This window comes from Branchiostoma lanceolatum, chromosome 1 (assembly GCF_035083965.1).
Source record: "Branchiostoma lanceolatum isolate klBraLanc5 chromosome 1, klBraLanc5.hap2, whole genome shotgun sequence".
Taxonomy (NCBI): Eukaryota; Metazoa; Chordata; class Leptocardii; order Amphioxiformes; family Branchiostomatidae; genus Branchiostoma; species Branchiostoma lanceolatum.
This window is the reverse complement of record NC_089722.1, coordinates 13,973,505-13,992,911: the sequence shown is the minus strand read 5'-3', so window position 1 is coordinate 13,992,911 and position 19,407 is coordinate 13,973,505. Positions and strand designations below refer to the sequence as shown.

The following is a 19,407-nucleotide window of genomic DNA, read 5'->3' as shown; positions in this document are numbered from 1 at the left end:
ACCACCAAATTCCTCTCGACCCTTCATCAGTTGAAAAGACGGCATTTTCTAGCCCATTTGGCACCCATCATTACACAGTATTACCATTTGGGTTATGCAACGCCCCTTCATCATTTGCCCGGCTCATGGAGTCCGTTTTAAGGGGGTTGCAACCGCAGTGCTGCTTAGCATATCTAGACGACAATATTGTCCATTCTGATGATGACGTAAACAATCACCTCAGGAACCTCCGAGCCGTCTTCCAAAGGTACCGCGCGGCTCGGCTCAATCTAAACCCGGAGAAATGTCGGTTCCTCCAGAGACAGGTTAACTTCTTAGGGCACGTTATCTCTGGCGACGGCGTCCACACGGACCCCTCCAAAACCTCAGCCGTTGACAATTGGCCCGCCCCGCGTTCGGTCCGCGATGTACAACGTTTCCTTGGTTTGGCAAATTATTACCGACGATTTGTCCGCGGGTACGCTGACATCGCTCGGTCCTTAACGGCTCTCACTAGAAAGAAAGCCAGGTTCAGTTGGTCTCCGGACTGCCAGTCCGCGTTCGACCAGCTGAAGGCCGCACTTGTCTCAGCCCCAGTCCTCGCGTATCCAAATTTTGATCTGCCCTTCATTGTTGACACGGACGCGTCCGACAAGGGGATTGGGGGCGTGCTGAGCCAAGTGCAGGATGGGCATGAGCGTGTCATATCATACTATAGCTGTACCCTTGACTCTGCAGAACAAAACTATTGCACCCATAGGCGGGAGATGCTAGCAGTGCTTAAATTTATCACTAAACATGACTGCTACCTCCAAGGCCCACACCCCTTCCTTCTCCGTACAGACAACAGCGCCGTGCAATATCTCCTCCGTAACAAAAACCCCCCTCGCCAGTTAACCCGCTGGATACTCCAGCTAAGCCCATATAACTATCAAATTGAGCATAGGGCCGGCACTCGCCATGGCAACGCGGATGCCCTTAGCCGCCTCCCCTGCACACAGTGTGGCGCCGATGCCGATAGCTTGAGTAACTCCCCCTCCCCGCAGTGCGACCCCGCCCCCCATGTTAACAATGTTGTCTCGGCTGCTGCCAGCCAGCCAATTCCCCTATGCTCCCCGCTAGACATGGCAGCTAAACAGAGCGAGGACCCTCTCCTGGCCCAGCTTGTCACCGACAAGGCCCAGAATGTTAAGCCCGTGGCCGCCGGCTGGCAGGCCCTGACACACCAGCAAAAGCTTTTGTATGGTGACTGGGATAACCTGACTTTTCGAGACGGGGTCCTCTACCGTAAATATTTTAAACTTGGTGTCCCCGAGCCCGTCCTACAACTACTACTCCCCCGCTCCCTCATTCCCACTGTCCTTCGGATGGTCCACACGGATCCGCTGTCTGGACACCTAGGAGTCGATAAGACAGTGGAAAGGACAAAGAACACTTTCCACTGGCCGGGATTGTCTAGCGACGTAAAAGCCTTCGTGTCAGGTTGCTTAGTTTGCCAAAAAGCGAAGGGCGAACAGCGTAAACCCCGAGCACCCCTGTGCCCTAGTGTCGTGGGCTACCCTAACGAAAGGGTAGCCATGGACCTGGTAAGTCCACTAACCAAATCTGCTCTTGGCAACAAACACGCCCTGGTTATCACTGATTATTACACCAGGAATGTTGAAATATTCCCCTTACCCGACATTTCCGCAGAAACAGTGGCCGACCACTTCTATAATGGCTGGATCTGCAGATATGGCCCTCCAGCGGCCCTACACACCGACCAAGGCAAACAATTCGACTCTGTTCTAATCAAAACCCTTTGCAAATACCTTAAGATCAACAAAACAAGGACAACTCCATACCATCCCCAGTCTGACGGGTTGGTAGAGCGATTTAACAAGACAATGGGCAATATGTTAAGATCTTATGTCAACGCTAACCAACGGGACTGGGACGTCCACATACCCAAAATCCGTTTCGCCTACAATACAAGCTGCCATGCCACTACCAAATTCTCTCCGTTTTTCCTCACGCACGGGCGAGAAGCCCGCCTACCCGTACACCTTCTGACAGGTGTAGAAATGGATAATAAAACCACCATCCCTGCTTTCGTCACAGATTTAAATAACCGCCTCCCCCATGTCTTCCGCCTGGTGCAGCAACACACGGCCCAAAAACAAAGTCGACAGAAAGAGTTGTTCGACGAGAAAGTTTACGGCCAGCCGTACTCTGTTGGTGACCGGGTGCTGGTCCGGAATTCGGCCGGTAAAGTGGGCCTTTCCCGGAAACTGGCCCCAAAATTCAAAGGCCCGTACCAGGTCCTGGCCCGCGTGGGTGACCACGCCTATGAGATCCAGAATACCCGTGGCCGGCGGGACGTGAAGGTGGTTCACTTCGAGAACCTCAAACCCTTTCTCCCCAAACAGGCTGACCCGGATTATGACCCCAACCAGGAGGGTCGCAGGCGACGTGACAATTCTCTCCCCAGGCGACACCACGTCGACGACCCGCCCTCTGACGAGGATGCCAGCGCTGACGACCCGGAGCTAGATCCTGTAATGCCCCAAGGAAGAAATTCCGCGGGGCCCCCTTCCTCTTACGTTTCAGCTCCACTGCCGACAGCCGCTGGCCATGCCCAGCCGCCTGATTTCCGCCCGACGTCGGTGACAACAGACCCGGCACCTGTTCCCGGCCCGGCACCTGTTCCAGACCCGGCACCTGTTCCAGACCCGGCACCTGTTCAACACCCGGCACCTGTTCCCGGCCCGGCACCTGTTCCAGACCCGCCACCTGTTCCAGACCCGCCACCTGTTCCAGACCCGCCACCTGTTCCTGACCCAACACCTGATCCACCGTCTTCTTGCACACCTGCGACGACGACGTCAACCGTCTCGGGGTCACCGTTACCGCAGCGACCCAGCCGACGTCGTCGACCACCACAACATCTGAACAATTACATCTCTTTCATGAACAATGATTCTAGTAGTGACAGTGATACAGACCATGTCCACCCCAATGTATGCCGTGTCACAAAGAACCTGGGTGTGGGGTTGTCTAGTCAGTGCCATCCCTCGGATAGGTCGTGTCCCGGGGGGGAACCGTACAATGTGGGTCCTTCTGCCCCTCCCTTGCAACCCTCAACTAACGACTCCCCGCCAAACAGTTGGAGTCCGACAACCCACCTTATGACAACCGTAGTTCGGGCCTTTGCTGGCCTAGGGAAACCTACCAAGATTGAAACAGTCTAAAGGAGAGGAAACGTTTTTCATCCGTACTTGAGGTCCCTCGTACACGTGGTAGGTCGGTTAGGGCGCCCCCACCTCTCGTGTATTCCGTCATACTTAATAGAAACGGGAAGTGCTTCGCCGGTGAGTTCCTCGCGGATGAGTTGCGGGAGACCAGCACTCTCTCCGTCAGGGCCACTAATGTTGCGTTAGGAAGCCCCACAGCAGGGTATTATCGCTCCATCAAGCACAATCGAATTCCCCCTACCATGACGTGCACCGCAGCTCCGCTGCCAGTCTCTGTTCTGGGGTGCCCTTCCTCCTATCACATTCGTACGATGGGACTTCCGTACTTACGTACCAACGGTTTGTTAAAAACATCATTCTCTTCGACTTGGTTACAGTTAATATGTCTTCGATTTGTTATTGTTAAATATGTTCTGGCAGTTTGAGCCTTCCAGTTGTCATTTGGGGGTCTCCTAAAAAGTGATTCCACGAAGGCCGGACTCGTAGTTCTATTAGGGTCAAATAACAAGGAGTTAAGGTAGTGGGACCGCCTCGTTCTCTTCTCCGTTGGGGCCCGTTTTCCCTTCCGAACGTGTTGGCACTCTCTAGTCCCCTCCTCGTCCTGCAATGTAGGACCCGCTACAAAACATAGCGGACTCCCGAGCAAAAACGCTCTATACCGGATCGACCGGGTTTGACATGGTCTGTTCTGTTGTTAGAATCTTAGATGTTGTACTTGGAACCTGCAGTGTTCACTTGGAATTATGTCAACTTTGATTGTATTGTGTTTGATTGGTGACGTTTTTGAACTTGATTGTGCGTTATTTGGTCAGTGATTATTGTGACGTTGATTATGCTTGGTATTGTTTTACGATTATTGTGGTGTCTTTTTCTAATGGGTCTCTATTTTGACAATGTTCATTGTATCAGGTTGGCTAATGATGTAACGTTATGTCATTGTCGGAATATTCTATTTTATGCTATGTTTCGTTAGTTTTTATGTATTATGTTGATTGTAGGATGTATCATCCAGTGGGTCGTTGATTGTAACATTAACAAATTGGCATGCCATACCAAATTTCCTCTGTAATATTTTTTTCTGTTTGTTTATCTCGTAATTGCCAATATGGTGCCGTTCTCCTATTTGAGAGTTGTTAAAACGTTAAATTATCTTCCGATGTTCCCATCGTTCTGTCGTTAGGTTTTGAAGGTTAAGTTTATAATACATATTCATTAAATAGTTTTCTAAATGATAAGTTTAATGATGCGGGAGCATCATTAGCGTGCCGGGGGGATGGTGTAACAGGCAACATATTAGCGTAAGGACCGCCCGGGGGTCACGTGGTGGGAGCACGTGACACGGGCGCGTCCTGGCGTCAGCCTGACCACGCCCCGTCGCGCTCGCGTAGCCCCGCCTTCCGGAAAGCTTATAAAGATCGGTGTAGGACGTCTGTAAGTAGCATTAGAGCCGAGATCATCCCGCTGTCGTCTTGTATCACCCCGGTTAGAGTAGTACTATTCGTCGTCCATCCACTTCTGTTCAGGTATTTGTACTCTTCTTAGTAACTTCCATATTCCGTTAGTCCCTTGCATTCTTTGTATGTATGATCGACAGCAGTACCTTCAATAAAATATCACATCAAACTGTAAACTGAACCCGAGTCTTGGTAATCTTTGGTGAGAGCATCGTGTGGTGAGAGCACATAGTTTAGTTATATACACATCTTAGTGTGGTGAGAGCACATCGTAAAGTAGACCAGATCCTACCCAAAAGTCAGTCATAAACACTGATCTAGATAAAATTGACAGTTACGTTTCTGTCAAAATCATAACACTGATCTAGATGAAAGTGTCTGAAAATTTTTGTCAAGATCATTTTTCCTAGTAAGGAATTGAACATTCTTGACAATCTGTAAACTGCCTTCCTGCTCTTTGTTTACATTTGATAGAAAGCGAAGATGTTTGAAACATGAAGATTGATATCTTTGCCGTTTTACAAGTTCAAAGACACCTCATGGTCGCATTCCAACAACCCCAATGACCTGGACCTTTGACATTTAGTTATCTGAATCGTTACAGATAATTGTTGTCAGTTTGTCCCTCCTTTGAAATTTTACAGAAATATGTGTAAGGATGTTTAATAGCTAGTTCAGCTAAGCCAATAGAAATCAACTAAAAAAACATTACAAAAGTGTTTTAACCTTTAATATTCATATTTCACAAATTCCTTTCTGCTGTCTCATACTTGACCTAATTAAATGATTTTCCCATGTTTAAGTTCAGGAGTGACTCATGTCTATATGAGACACGCCCAACTGTGGGTGGGCTAAGCCATATAAAAATTCCTCTCTCTGTGTGTGATGGAAAAAAATAGAAAGTGTTCATTAAAAAAGTAAATAAACACTGCCCTAATATAATGGCTCTCTGGACTCTAGGTGGTCAGGAAATGAAAATAAATAGGGCAAGTTCATTTCTGTTAAAGGGGAATAATGGATGACAATACACAGAAAAATATTCTACACTCAGACACATTTTCACAGTTTATTTTCAGACGTGATAAAAAAGATATTAAATCAAAGAACACAATTTGATCTTCCCCAAAGCATAACTGGTCTGACCCTCTGCAAAAGGGCTGCAAGGCCACACCAAACTATTTGCCCCGTTATTTGTGAACAGTCCCCTACTCCACCCCCAGTTTACCAGGCAAAGGGTTAGAGCCCTGTTGGAGTTGCCAGCAGAACCAGCCAGCTGACCTGGGTGTGTAGACCTCGGAATGCCCCGTCCTTTGATCTGCGCATAGTGTGGCCCCTGTAGTCGCTGAGTGTCCCTCGCTTGTTTTTCACCTCCCGTCCCGTGCTTCGCACTTTGCTCTGAAGTTCACGCATCTCGCCAGGCTACGGTAGGGACAGAGACACAGGTCACTCTGCCATCTACTGTAACATCATCTGGATGTGTAGAGGATCATCCTAAAATCAAGAGGCTTGGCTATCAACAGCATCATTATTAACAGTAAGTACATCCTTCTTTCTGTAGTTTGAGGATGAGAAACACTCTTGTAACGTATTCGAATTTCAGAGGATTAAGGCAAAAAGAATTATGGGTGTCTTTTATTTAGATGTGACTAGACGATATGAAATGTGAAACGTATACAAACATGGCTATACAATATCACCATATGATGCCTGTAAGGATGGGTGTCTGCCCATATCCACCCCAGAGTGGCCGGTGGAATGTTCTACCCAGCGTGATCTGTCAAAATGTATCAATATGCATGTGAGCAACAGTGTAAGCTGTGGATGTATCAAGAGGGGACACTGGAGGACCATTTGTGATGGACGAGTAAACATTTCCAGCACCCTTGAGGAAACCCGATGGTGATTACTTATTTAGACAGTCAGCTAGTGAGTAAACTACGACCTGGACTATTTTTATAGGGGGAATTCTTTACATTCGTTGTTAGGATCCCCTGTCACATGGTGGTCTTCACTCGGTAGGAGAGGTCTACATAATCAGCTGTAAAACAAGATATACAGATATGGAAAAACATACAGTTTAGATAACTGTATGCAATGTTTTCAAAAGTTGCGCTCAAAATATACCCATCAAGTTAAGGAATTATGTATGTCTTAAGAAATCATGTATTATTCATATTATTCGAGACTGCAGCCAAAATCTGTGAATCTTATCTCGAAAGATATTGATGACATCAAAAGAAGAGAATTTATAAGAAATCCTATCCTTTTTTCTTTCCGGCATCCTATTAAAGGAAGCTCCACAGATAAATGCCCAGTTGATTGTGATGGAGGAGGAAAGTGGCAGGAGATGAACATTTTGATTGAAGATTATTAGTGTGTAGACTAGCGGCCTTTTCTCTGTTCATCAGAGTGCAATGTGTCACCAAGCCATTATACATACTTACAAACAACGCCAAGTAAAACGGAAGAGATCTAAAGGGAAGAAAACTTCTCTCAAGTTGCCACAGTTTTATCTTCTTATGTACAGATGGGATGCCTTGCTAATTGGACTGGAAGGGTCCATCTTGCACTAATAGAGAGCAGATGGGAGCAATTAGTAGTGGCTGCTGTAAGCCATCTCCATAGAGGCTGTGGAAGGTCCAGCTAAACTCACACTGACAACAGAAAGTAGGCACACAGACACCAACAGGCTTGTAGTGTGTTAGGTCTCATCATGTGCCATTATCGACCAGTGTAATGACTTGCGTCGTCAAACAGAAAGTTTTCTTTAAACGCAATTTGAGGTTTCAAGTAATCCATGCAAAAGTTATGATACCTGAAGCTCTTCTCTCTTTAAACCATATTGTCAAATTACAGTTACATGTATATATTATGGTATACAAATATCTTGCAGAGTTCCAGCTTCATTTCCAAAAATGAGATTTTCTTGCTTTTAAATCAGTGGCATTCAGCCCTCCTATTCATGCAACTTTTTTTTCAATTATGCAGTTCTTCAATACATGTACGCCAAATAATAGAAAGGTGCAGAAAGCTTGTTTATGATAACAGTACAATGTGGAGAAATCGTAAAAGAATAACAAAAGCTCAGAGTTTATACATAATGTTTGAACATACATTGCATTGCAAGGTATCACCACAATGTTTCCCTGGAAAATAATGACCCTATTATACAGCTATGGCAACACTTCTGGCCTGATTTATGTACCCTACTGAATCCCTTCCTGTTGCGACATAAATGGCAAGTCAAACCAACTGAAAGGAAGTATTAGGAGACAGATTCAGTTTGACCCTTCCAATGGCACGCCAAAAGATCACACAGATAACATTGAATAAAATGCTGAATCTTTGAAAACATAGCAACACTGGCAACTGTGAATTTAGAAAGATTATTGGAAAATGACAAAAGGAAAAGATACAGCAAAGAAGAGGGAAGTGACAGTCAACGAAGCACAAGACTAAAATTTTGTCGGATTTTGCAACTTTCAGTGGAAGAAGACATGAGTGTATCTTGCATGAGGCGAGTTGCATACCATTGAGCAGTCGTTTAAGCCCATTATATTGATGCATGAGATTTTATTGGGTTAGTTCAAAGCTAAATCAAGACCAGACAGGAAAACAATTAAGCCGTCCTTCGTTCCGCTGTTCTTAAATCTTCCTTTATGTTATGGGTTCGTTATAGCAGTAGTTTTAATTGGACCTGACCCTGAACCCAGCAGGTGAGTTCTCCATCATTAAAGACAGTTAAGGTCAGTTTAAATAGGAGGACCCTTTAAAACTGGACATGTCCAGGTGGATTGAAGTAGACTGAAGTTTGCCAGGCCGACCATGGTTGAGTCAAACTGGGCTGAAATGAGGCCCTATATTATAACTATATAAGTTTGGCACAAACCATTGCAGTAACAAGTTACAGACTACGGGTATTCCTTGGTCAAGACTAATTTCATTGGTCACGACTAATAGGAAAAAAGTTGGGCAACAAATCAGTAATTATTGTTCTTTATTTTATTTGAAGACAACAATGATCAGGTCTTAAGAAAATGGGCACATTTTGGAATACCTCATTAAAAGCCTCATTAAAATTTGTGTCTCTGTTTATCTCGGATGTTTGTTAACGTCACACGGAGACTGACACTTGAGTGTTGCATTCATATGGCTGGCTGTAATTGCATGTGAGTCTGACCTTGACATTTTATAGGCATTGACCAAAACACCAGGGAATGTACCACATGATCCAATGCTGTTCTGAATTCAGCTGTACTGGACTGCACCAGGGCCGGCCTAGTTCCAGCTGGCTCTCAGACCCACGCAACAGCTGTTGTGTCAATTTCACCTGACCCACCCCTTCTTCAGCTCTGATCTGGGGCCAAACCATTTTTATTCCATGGATGACACACACCCACGCTCATTTATTTTGACCAGTTCCCTGAAACAAAAGCAAGAGACAATTTTTCTTCCTTTGAAATAATTGGCAAAAGAGATCGCAATGTTTACAGCTTATCCAAGAGACACTAAGATACCAATAGAAGTCAAATGACAAATGTAAATTTTCTGACACAATGTTTTTGTTCTAATGTCCAAATCTAAGTTAAAAGATTATTGATTTTTCTTTCTCATTTGGCATTTTTAGACTAATTTAAATTAAGGGATCTTATTTCTCTAGCCATTTCTCATATATTTCCTTGGGCTCACATGTTAGATATGACATTTTAGAAGATAGCATCCATAAAATTGAGTTAATATATGCCCTGTCCACACTTCTAGAAGGCAACAGTCAGTCACCTTCATGCCATGCTGAAAGGGAAAACTTCATGTTATTAATCCAGTTATCACACTTCATTGCCTTCCAGCTGCCTAAACGTGTGATAAATGAGGTGTGGACTTGGCACTTGAAGGTGGCTGAGATATATGGGCACTGTCACTTCAGATAGGCCGATGCCCCACCTCATGACACCATTACAGCAATAATGTCAGATACTTTCAATTAAGATACCCAAAGGGACCTTTAGTCAGTGGGAGTTTTCATATTTATAGCTACTGACTTGCACATAGGTTTTTGCTGCTGACAGGAGCAAGTTGGTAGGTCGGAATTTGAGAGGTGGAAAATACATTGGAAATCTCAAAAACCAAATTCAAATTTTAGCCTTATATTGCAACTTCGAGTCGTTAAATATAAATGTCAGCTGAAAAAGAATACTTTCATCTTTATTCAATTTCTCAACTACCGAATATGTTAGACTTTGAAATTTTGTCAAATTACGCATTTTCTTTCCAAATTGAAACGACCAGTAGTATTAACGTTTAACGTTACCTCCGTTGCCTGGGAAAAGCCTTGATGCAAGATTATGAAGTTAGTGTAATGTGCTTTTCTTACCGTTTTCACAATGATTCTGTTCATGTATTATCCACAAAAGCATAAGAGACAGATACATCAATGTAATAATTATATTAATATCCTGCATACACTATATCCACTCAAACAGGACATAAGAGTACAGTATAAACATGATTTAGCCTCCCTATGAGGAAAACATAAACATACAAGTGCGAACACATAACACACAGTGTTTAAAACTTCTGGCATTGTCATCTTTGACCTCCCTGTGAACAGGAGCTAAAACAAATGTCCAAACTTGGACATCGTCCAAAGTTCAAAAACTACTAAATGGTATTAAGTGCCTTTAATAGGGGCTGGTCCAAAATAACAAAGTTGGAAGGCAAGGTCACAATTAAGAAAAAATTATAAGGACAAGAAAAATAAGAAAATGTAGCGAGAGTTTCTGGCCATTTTAACCCTCCAAGTCTTAGATAAAACAGTTAAGTCTAGTCCCAATAGACCTTGACATTTCTAAGGTTAAGGTCGCTAGCTGGACCATAGCTGACTTCCAACTCAACCAAATTTCTCTTTCCTTTAACTTGAATTAAAGATTCCTTACCTTTGACAATCATGGTATCGTACCAACAGAAAAGTATGAGCGAAAGAGTTTTTTCATACTTAAGTCTTTTCTCTCTGCCAGGAAGAATAATACTACTTCTGATTTTTGTGCACACCTGAGTGGGCCCTGGAACAAGCATACCATCACGCACCTGACAGTTTCAGACAAAACATTCGTACCTGTCCGGTCGCCACAAAGACTTCTTCAGGAAATTCAAGTTTGTTTTCTCCTAGACAAGGAAAACGGATGTAGATGTAACAGCAGTATTTTGGTGACAAAGGACTTCCCCATTGTAGTGACTGTAAAGATGCATTCAGGTGTGACACTGCTACAAATAAGTGGCTACATAAATTAGGACCTGTGCAGGTCATGTGATCAGGATGTCCCGCCATCTTTTTGTTTTGGACCCTTGGGATTTTGCAAAAACAGGGGTCAAAACTTTTTTTTGAAAAATGATTATGACCATTTCCTGCCATTGTCCTCGCACAAATATTTACAGCTATACTTAGATTAGTTTTAGATCTGTCGTACAATAACACTAATAGTTTTGTCGGGGTTTTAAAAGCTATTTATTTTTACTTTGACACTGTCCCTCCCTGTATAGTGAGAATGTCCCGTTCCCTGGGGGTGTATTCATTTCACCAACAATCATTAGCGGTGTAAATGCAACATAAGCAACCGGTCCAGCTAGCGGTCCCAACCTAACGGACTCCCTATGCCTTATCGATCTATCTCTTCTGCTTGAGAAAACTTCGGGGAAGCTGCTGAGGGACTGTTGGTCACGCTCTGGATGCAACAGGTAGGCGTAAAGTTTGTGTGTCGGGCGTGCAAACTTGGCAGCGAAATCCGAGCAGCGCATCGGTGTGTATGTTTTCCACGTGTGACCTCAACCCAATACATTACAATTACAACAGGGGGGTGAGATTGCGATAAAAATCGACCCATATTTCATGTCCTGCGACCTTGTTTCTGGCAGGAGAACTGAGTTTTCCCTCCTTGTGTCGCCCCTGCAGGTCCGTGGCTGTGGATTAACCGAGCCGAGGAACTGGACGACTGGAAGAAGAAGCAGGGCGCGTCGTTTGCTTAGCGGAATTTTCTTGTTTGCATTTTGCGATGGTGGTTCTCTAACGCTAGGATCCCCCTGTGATACACATTCAACGGAGGAAAAGGTTGAAAACAAGTCTTCACCATGGCTGAGTACTCCTTCCACCTGAACGACGAGGAATACGGCGATCTCGACGACCATGACGAATTCGGCAAGATCATCAAGGAACGTTCAGGTCTGTATATATTTAGTTCACCTGCAATGTTTGTAGGGTACACAGCACAATAGAGTCTGGCGTGACCCAAGCCTCCAATTTCAGATTAACAGTTTTGTATGCATACTTTACACCCAGTTTTGTCCCTTCTTCTTCCACCGTGTGTACAGTCTCTACGGCACTATCCACAGCTGTTAGAGCGTAAGGAAATAATAACAAAAGATCTGGGGTCAAAACCTATTTCCTAAGGTAGGACAGTTCTCTGTTTTTCTGACATTTAGACTTGAACAAAACATTGTGTAGGTGGTCTAACACTCCAGTATGTTGACATGAGCATAATTATAGCAAGCATGCTCAAATATGCTTCATGCTTTTTTCTGTAAAGTCTGAGAATTGCCACACTGAAATAGCTACTGTTTCTATGCAAATATGAAAAGAATCAATGTGACTTTAAAGTTTAGAAGCGCAGGTCCTTTTGGTCAGCTACTTGCCACAGCTTGTCCTAAGGTCCCATGGTGCATGACCCAGTCAGTAAGGTGTTGTCATGCTAGGGAAGGCTGCAGGTATGTGGTGTTTGTTTGGATGGCCCTTTTTACTTCAGTCCCCCTGCTTCAATCCTATAGAAGAAGAAGAAAACATATTGTTTTAGAACCACCAGGGAGTTTTGATTTGTCAGTTACGAGTGACACTATAAAAGATGTCTCCTTGCATTTGAGAATTTGAGTTTGAGGGTAAGATTGACGTATACCTGTCCCCTTTCTTCTTGTACCTACGAAATGTTTTTGCCAGTCCGGAATTTCTCTCGAAAAAAGGACAGAAGTTTTGTAGGGCTTCCAGCATTGGGCTGATGACACATCCGGTTGAAGTTTCTAATTGGCAATACCAGTGGGTAATTGAGCGGTACAGCTTCCCAAAGGAAGGAAGTGAAGGGGACCCCCACTCCCTTGAGTCTGTAAAAGCTTTCAGGCTGGTATGTGACGTTTTAAAGTACACAACACCACCCTTCTGCAGCCAAAGCCTGTGTGAGAGATGGTTAGACAATCAGCAACAGGTACTTCTGTCCTCACCTGGACTGGTGGGAAAGGCAACACAGGGAAGATTTAGTCAAATCCTTGTGTCTCGTGAATGGAGCTACTTTCAGCAACCACGATAATTGAACTTAACGAGTTACAATATAATGCATAGAACCGAACGTGTCTCTTGCAAAGTCTTTGAATTTCTGTTAAAGCATTTAGGTTACAAATGAAGCCAAAAACAGGTAGACAAGAGTACATAAACATTTATGGAGCCCTGAAAGTTAAAAGTCAATGTTGTTGTGTCTCCCGCAGCAGCCTAAGCTTGTACTACACATGTTTCTGATTTATTAGTCATTATGTGGATTGTGACCTTTGTATCCACACAAAGTTACTGCAGGGACGTGTGTGGAGGAGTGTTACCATAGGAATCTTTATCGAGCCAGTTCTTGCAATTTGTATTTGCAGTAACGTCGCTGGAATTGAAGGGTAGTGTAAATACGACACACGAACCTTCGGATTAGATACAGAGGTGTGAACGTGTCACGTTAGCTTCAGGTGTGAGGAGAGGTTGTTGTATAGATGTGGGAGGGGCAACTGGGCAACAGTCCAACTCCACAGAAAGCCACATAACTTTTGGGCAAGGTTAACACGTGCGCACACATTGTTTGAATTTTATGGCGATAGTATAGAATTCTTTCTTTGTTAGGCCTTCTTGATATTAGATGAATGACGCTCACTTGAGAAATGTTGGTATAAATGGTTTGCTTTGGAAGAAATTAATGTATAAACTTGAGGAAGTGCTTATTAGTCTGTCAAGACGCCACCTGTGACCCTTGAGACTTGATACAAATTCTTGAAACATGACCAGTTGATTTACGAAGCCTTGGAGTCTCCAGTCCAGCCCTCATTATCACTTGTACTCAAGGCAAACTCAAGGTGGTCTTGGTAGAGGTCAAAAGAGGTCATTCCCCTGCCCTTGAACATGATTTATCGCAGACCACCTAATTTGCATCCTCTTGGGAGTCGCTCTTTTTTTTCCGTCAGGATTAGATTTCATATCATACTCATAGACAGATAATTTGATATACATATAATTTAGATGGTTGAAAGCCTAGATCATATCTATGAGGGCTATATGGCGGAATCTTTTGAGAAGTTCAGAAGGCAAAAAACAACTTTCTAAGCTAGAAGAAGCCAAATTGTAGGTATTGTTTCTAACATTTTGTATTTATGTGGTATACGTCCAACCTTGAGTGTCATCAAATATTTGTAGTAAACAAATATTGTAGCCCTACTATTGATTTTTTTGTTGAGGCATTGTCAGCTGAGTATATAAGTTACCATATGTTGTTGCATGACACATACAGATCAATTTTTTCATAGGCAGCTCGAAACATTTTTATCTTGATTGGTTTATTCATTGATGAATGGATTAAGTTATGGTTTGGGTACATGTCTTACTATTGTGCAGTTAAGTCATAGTTTATCGCAGAAGTTTAATCTTCCTAGTATGGTTTGTTTGTTGAGTCCTGTAACCAGGTAAAGTATTGATTTTCGTTTCATCTCAGCTATTTGAACCATGCTGAAAATGTAAAGTAGAGAATCGTAGGTTAGTGATAACTAAAACCTATTCTAACAAAAATTTCAGTAGTTGTATTTGGGTATGTACTACTACTAGTGTTGATAGACTAAAACTTAGTAAAAGAATCAATGCTACTGATTTTTCGGAAAAACGCTCTGTTATATACAGGCATTGGGTACACAGTGTCAGGTGAGAGGTTGTCTTTTTGGACACAGTATGAAACTCGGTTATGTTACGTATGTCATATACTTAGACTTACTTTGACTTACTTATGATATACGACTTAGGTATATTAGCTCTTTAGACAGTAAGAGTCTACATGTATGTAAGTGTCAGTGAGTAAAGTGTCCATTGAATGAAAGGTAAAGAAAGGTAAAGCCATATAAAGAAACCAAATACAGTAGATTGGGTTTGCTCTAGGGCGCTACCACAGGTGTCAGTGGTGTGATGACTGCTTTCGCTGCTAAGACAACACCGCAATTTCAGGGTACACAGGTTTGTTGTTCTCTGGGCACGTTTGGAATGCCAGGAGTTCCAAGGCATCTTATCTCCGTAGATCGATCTTTACAAAAGTACATGGTAGGTTTGTACCTACCCCAGCATGGTGGGAGAAACTATGCTGTCAGTATTAGTATTCTGTAGGGGTAAAACACCTTGACCTACGCTTGTGTTGTCCGTTGAGGGTGAATTCGTATGGTAATGTGGACTTCATGCCCTGTGCGGATGGTATAAAAGAGTATTGTGTTATGGTTCTTTTTCTGCTGCAATGAGTTTGAAAGAACCGCGACAACAGTTACCTGTCTCCAAAAACATGACAGGAAAGCCTGTTTTTTTGTAGCGTCTGCGCAGTTTACGTTGGAATAACCAGAGTATCTTGTGTGGATTGGCGTGCGTGGAGTTCGTCTAATCCGCTTCAATAGGCAAGCCATTTTAGCGGCGGCTATTCAGGGGTGTTTTCCTCATTTGCATATGAAAGGCACTAGGAATGAAAACAAGTGCTGCCAAGGGCCGCTGAAAGAAAGAGGGAGTCCACAAAAGCCGGCATAGTTCCCTATTGTTGCTGCCCTAGGAGACGTCATTTAAGAGGTCTTGTACGCCGAAACTGCAACAGAGAAAGTGCGGATGGGGTGAAGTGGTGGTATCATATCCTCAGCCCTGAACTCCAATAATAGATGCGGAGTCTCGGCCAAAACGGAAGGGGATCATGTACTGACACAAAGATATCGTGTCTGAAACCCTATCTTCTACCCTGTGTCTGATATACCCTAATTATAGCAAGCCAGCCAAAATATCATATCTGCCATTTGAACCAATGTTGTTTGGGCTACATGTCCAATGCTAGTTTTCATCACAATTGTATTGAATCACTGCATTCAATCTGTCCCATTATGCAGCCATGGATGCATCAATTTAAATTTTGAATATGCCAACAAATCCACTTGTAATACAGCAACACAAGTTTGCAGTTAATGTAGGTTATGAAAAATGTCATTAACGAACCAGCAAGAAGTTATGATGTTTGCTTTCATTTCCAACCGTGATGCTTATGTTTGTTTGACTAGTCAAAGACACAAGGACACATAATGGTGCTTGTGAGCTCAATAAAGCATGATATATGACAGTAATTATAGCAACTTGACCTTAATGAATGTTAGCACTCATAACTGACTGTACATACTGTGTTCTTGCCTGTGCTTGTACTGTCAATGGTCCGACAAGTCAATTTTGCCAGTCTTTTATAGCATACTTCAAGATGGCAACAAAACAAATGACAAAACTAAGGTCTCATTATGAAAGGTTTTATTTTCTCTGTAGATATTTAGATAAAATCTTTTTATTTAAAATGTTTACTAACCATCATGTTTTTAGCACTTTATTTGATTGAACTTTCTGGAAGATGTTTTCTAAAATCTAGCACCATGCCAAGAGCTCCCTCTATAAGCCATGAGTGGTATTGCAGGAAGGCTGACAACCAAAGTTTGGAGAGATGGTTCTTCTCACGTCACACCACTAAGTTGTTGTGGAATGCAGTTTGACCCTAAGCTGTAGCATCACTTCGGCTCTTAGTACTAAATTAACAGTAAGATGAGGCCACGGTTGGGAGACTTCAGCATTAAACCTAGTTGAAAGATTTAATGTCCATACGTGTTTGTTATTTGTACAACCACAAATGACTGAAGACATCTACTTTATGAACTTTTTTACCTGTTGCACACAATGAAGCCGTGACATCGAGTAGTATTGGTTGAAAAGGGATTAGAAATTTGTTGTTCAGCGTCGCAAAGCATACTTACCACTATGAGTATGTACTACCAGACTAACCACGCCAGCTATAGCCTATAGGGAGAATATTTGCCAGGAGGGTTTGGCCACCATAGGGTAGGTAACATTTGCAGGCGGGGGAATTATCAACCTTACCGTGGACTGACTCTACTGGCTGATTATTCCTATTTTTGCTGAATTCTATGATCCATACCAGGGCTCTAGCCAGCGCCAGTTTTGCCGTAAATTTACGGGACTTTGCTGCTGGTTACGGAAAAAAATCAAAACCAATCCGTAAACCTTGACGGACAAAAATCGGGAGAAAAGATATAGACAGGGCTTGAACTTTTGCAAAGATCTCCAGAAAAGAAGCGGAAGTTTGAAGCGAAGGCGCGGAGGTTGCCAGTGGTTCGTGGGCCGAGAGAAAATCAGCCTCGTGCGCCCCCCCCTCCCCACTACCAGTGCCCCACTGGCCGGTCGCATCGGGCTGGCGTTTTTTTCTGCTGTTTTCCCCGGTTCACCGCCAGTTATAGCCACACAAAAAATACTCCGGTAGTTACCAGCCAGTTTCCGTATTTTGTGGAAACATTGTTAAAGTTTACACCGAGTTACACGCACACTTTCTTCGAATTCCCGCGAAAACTGGTGTTGAGAGTTTGATACCTCAGAATCAGATATTATCTACGTAGCCAATGACAGCGTTCGTTCACGTCGCGTCACGGAAAATGGACCAATGACATACAAGTCTCGCGGTTCACGAGATGTTAGCTTTAGCGCGGCCGCGAGGTTTTATCGGAAATTTATATTTGGTGCGACGATGGGGCTGTTTGAACTGGGCTTGAATCGACGAAATTTGATCAAATCAAGTGGAAGTTACCGGAGAAATCGACCATGGAAAACGTGGAAGGAAAATATTGAACGTCTTTAGGGCGTTCTGTCCAAAGTAGGATGTCTCATTTCCTACTATATTTAGTACAGGGCGCAAACGGGACCGGTGTTGAAAATGTCTTATTTCTGCCGACAAAATTCACGTGTATATTTGTCAAATATATAAGAAAGTTTGTGGTGCTAAATTTCATTTATTTGCCGATTGTATACAACGAAGGCCCAAGTAATTTTTCACCAAAAGAGATGGCATTATCAAAGCTTTATCTACCAGCAAAACTTTCCCCTCAAAATGCTGGAGATAGCGTTTCAGAGGGTCTACATTTCAAATTTTCCCGGGGGGGAATAGAATTGTCGCGCCTTCGGCGCTCGACATGTTAGGTTTATACCGAAAATTTGGGCTTACGGGATAAAATTTAAGGCTGGCTAGAGCCCTGATCCATACCCTGTAGGAAGGCATGGTGGAGGCTAATGAATTAAGCTTGACCTGTGAAAACAACATGTATGAGACAACATTGTACATGACAACTCTGGGATTGACAGGTGATGTACAGAAAGTGTGTAAACAAGGAGTAGAAGAAGATACATCATACAGGTTCATCAAGCAAGATTCCGTTGTTTCACCACATCATTATAAAAAGAACTGTAAAGACAATACCTGGCTACTTACCTTAATTTGGATATCCAAGCCAACTTTGTACACATTTTTAAGACTGAAAATCCTTCAGGCCTTCCTGTAAGCCCTGGTCAGTATCTCTTGCACAAAATGTCACTTCCCTCAGGGAAGGGTGGCATAAAAAGTGGAACACAAGCAGTGGTGTAATTGGTCAGAAAGACTGCCGACTGGATTGAGTTGGGCCCACTTTAGGGTGATGGGGAACAGATGTGAGAAAACATCACATGACTGCTCCAAACAGGCAGGCACTGTAAACAGTGGATGGTTCTATTTTATACAGAGGGGCTGCACCCATCTTTCTGAAGTGAAGTGAATGAAGGGAGGTAAAATGGGGGTCCCATGTTCAAGGAGGTGCATCAAGCAGAAGTGCTGGCAACCCCTCCCTCTGAAAATATACCTTGCTACTGAAATAGCCAGGGAATTTGCTGCCATGTGCGCTATCAGGCACTACAAGGGTCTGAAGGAAAGAATGGGCTAGCAGAGTTTTCCTGTAACTGTTGGGGGACTATTGCTCGTTTGCCACTCTGGCATGCTTCTTTGAGGTTTTTAGATCTGAATAGATGGCAGAGGCAAAGAAGGTTTATCAGTGTTTGAAACTGGGATCTTGAAGGGAAGTTGTCCATGTTTTGCATACTTCCAGGATGGCCAAACAAACAAACTGTTTGCAGAGGCATTAGTGATCATTAGACACAGTCTACACAAAAAACATCTGGGATGCAGGGATTGGTGGAGAGGTAAACCTCCAGATTGTCAACCCACCCATGGGGGAGGGGGGTGACAGAAGGATTGAATTTCCCTACCCTCTGACCTCCTACCTCCCCAAACCTGTGTCTCATTAGAGGAGCTTCTTTTCTGTGGAACTGACTCTCCATCCTGCATGACTGCTCCCACCATTTTTTCCACCTCTGGAGTACTCTTCTGAGCAGTTTTCTCCACATCTTCTCAGCCTCATCTTGTCTCTTGAGGAGTTTGCTGCAGCCTCTCCACTCCGGTTGAAGATGGCCAACATGTGTAAGTGCTACTGGGAAGTATCAAGGGGGATCTAGCCAGGCTGGCACCTTCAGGCTGGGTGAAAGCTGTTGGAAGCTAGGAATGTGTTCAACTTCTTTCAAGTCTTTTCCCAAATGC

The 19,407-nt window shown here is 43.6% G+C and overlaps 1 protein-coding gene and 1 long non-coding RNA gene across 5 annotated transcripts in view; one reads left to right on the top strand and one right to left on the bottom strand.

Moving 5' to 3' along the window:
• Positions 1-5,718: 5,718 nt before the first annotated feature.
• On the bottom strand, positions 5,719-18,544 carry LOC136436189 (uncharacterized). Its single transcript, XR_010756017.1, has 3 exons — positions 18,274-18,544; positions 10,779-12,475; positions 5,719-6,704 (listed from the first exon to the last, which is right to left on the bottom strand). It is a non-coding gene; the product is annotated as an uncharacterized lncRNA (long non-coding RNA).
• Positions 11,763-19,407, top strand: part of LOC136436161 (dystrophin-like) — a 229,422-nt gene continuing 221,777 nt past the window's right edge. For all 4 annotated transcript variants that reach the window (XM_066429949.1, XM_066429963.1, XM_066429956.1 and 1 more), the window contains exon 1: positions 11,763-11,879. In XM_066429949.1, coding sequence (XP_066286046.1) covers positions 11,789-11,879 — 91 coding nt within the window. In that variant the 5' untranslated portion in view covers positions 11,763-11,788. The remainder of the gene's footprint in view (positions 11,880-19,407) is intronic.